Source organism: Limtongia smithiae (genome assembly GCF_038497785.1).
Source record: "Limtongia smithiae strain NRRL Y-17922 unplaced genomic scaffold V1518scaffold_37, whole genome shotgun sequence".
Taxonomy (NCBI): Eukaryota; Fungi; Ascomycota; class Lipomycetes; order Lipomycetales; family Lipomycetaceae; genus Limtongia; species Limtongia smithiae.
In genome coordinates, this window is record NW_027117658.1 from 1 (window position 1) to 1,355 (window position 1,355).

At 50.3% G+C, this 1,355-nt stretch overlaps 1 protein-coding gene across 1 annotated transcript; it reads right to left on the reverse strand.

The window, feature by feature from the left end:
* Positions 1 to 831: 831 nt before the first annotated feature.
* On the reverse strand, positions 832 to 1,355 carry V1518DRAFT_449556 (uncharacterized protein; the record flags this gene model as incomplete). Its single annotated transcript, XM_066906500.1, has 2 exons — positions 1,044 to 1,355; positions 832 to 986 (listed from the first exon to the last, which is right to left on the reverse strand). The coding sequence occupies exons 1-2, from the start codon at positions 1,219 to 1,221 to the stop codon at positions 832 to 834; spliced, it is 333 nt and encodes a 110-aa protein (XP_066756759.1). The 5' UTR covers positions 1,222 to 1,355.

The following is a 1,355-nucleotide window of genomic DNA, read 5'->3' on the forward strand; positions in this document are numbered from 1 at the left end:
GCGCTGTTGGGCGTAGCTGTCCGTAGTCTGACTTCACCATCGTGCGGCTCACGGGTAAGCCATACGCTGCACGGAACTTGCCCGGCCGTTCCGGGCCTATGGCATGGCAGTAGCAAGATATTCGCCGGCTCTGAGATTTCCAAGCACCTACACATGGCATCTTTGCAGGTCTCATGGCCAGAACACATATAATATTATACGAAAACGAAGCCACCTAATAGTGACACAAGAAATAGAGTACTTCTTCGCCTTAACTCCGGGAGGCGCCTCAACTAGTTGACGAATGAATCGAAAAAATTATTCGGAGCGCAAATGGTGATTTGGTGATGCTCGTCATTATCTGACACCACCTGTTCGACCACTTTTAAAAAGTTTTATCGCGGTAACATGTGCAGGAAGAATACATAACGGGTGATCTCTCTGATGTCGCAAGCACCAGCGAGCATGTTCGACTTCTTTGGACGAGGGCTCCATAAAACGGTCTAGACGCTGATATGTAGCAATCACTGGGAAGAAGATGGCAAGCTGGGTACGTCGCCACCAAGACCTTTGAGCCGGGGTAACCGATGGACAGAGTGGCGATGATGAAGGGAAGGCGGTAGGGTCGTAGGAGGCTGGACCGGAGGAGGAAGCAGACGTGTCATCGAAAAGCCTGTATTCCTGTTCGTGTTCTGCTGTCGATAACAAGGTTTCTCGCGTAGTATCATACGACGGCAGGAAATGTGCCCGCGCATCCACATCGATGTTCGTGAAAGGTACTGGCGGTATCTTGCCGTCATCAGAAGTGCCTTTGACACCACCTTGTAGAGGCAGCTCATCAACGCAATCAAGTCATTGGTTATCAAGAGTAGAGTAAGCATCGAGATCCATCTGTGCGATGCGCTTAGCGCGCTGTCTGCGGACCGCCTGTATCTGTATTATCATCTCGAGGATTATTCCAAGCAGATAATCACTCACAAACTTCAAATAAAGTGAACTACGACGGGCTAGAAAATGGCTGTTAGTTTTGACCTGCATGCATTCATACACAAGTAATTTCTCACATTTGTGCTTTGAGTACCGTGCGTGTCCGACCGCGGTCAAGTAGATACCATAACGCACCGCAAACGATCCGCGCAGAATAAATGGGACATCAGTCGATTCATAACCTTCGCACTTGACTTCAGTCGTATCAAGCATGAATTCCTCGGGCATGTCCACTGCCGTGCATGTCCAGCGCATATCTTCGGCCCACCCTTGCCGGGCCCTATGTTGCGACACGCCATGTCCCGCACGGTGTACATCCTTATCGCGTCGCCTGAAACGGGCTCAAGTTGTGCAACAGCAGGAATACGGCGGTGAACTGTCATATTGCC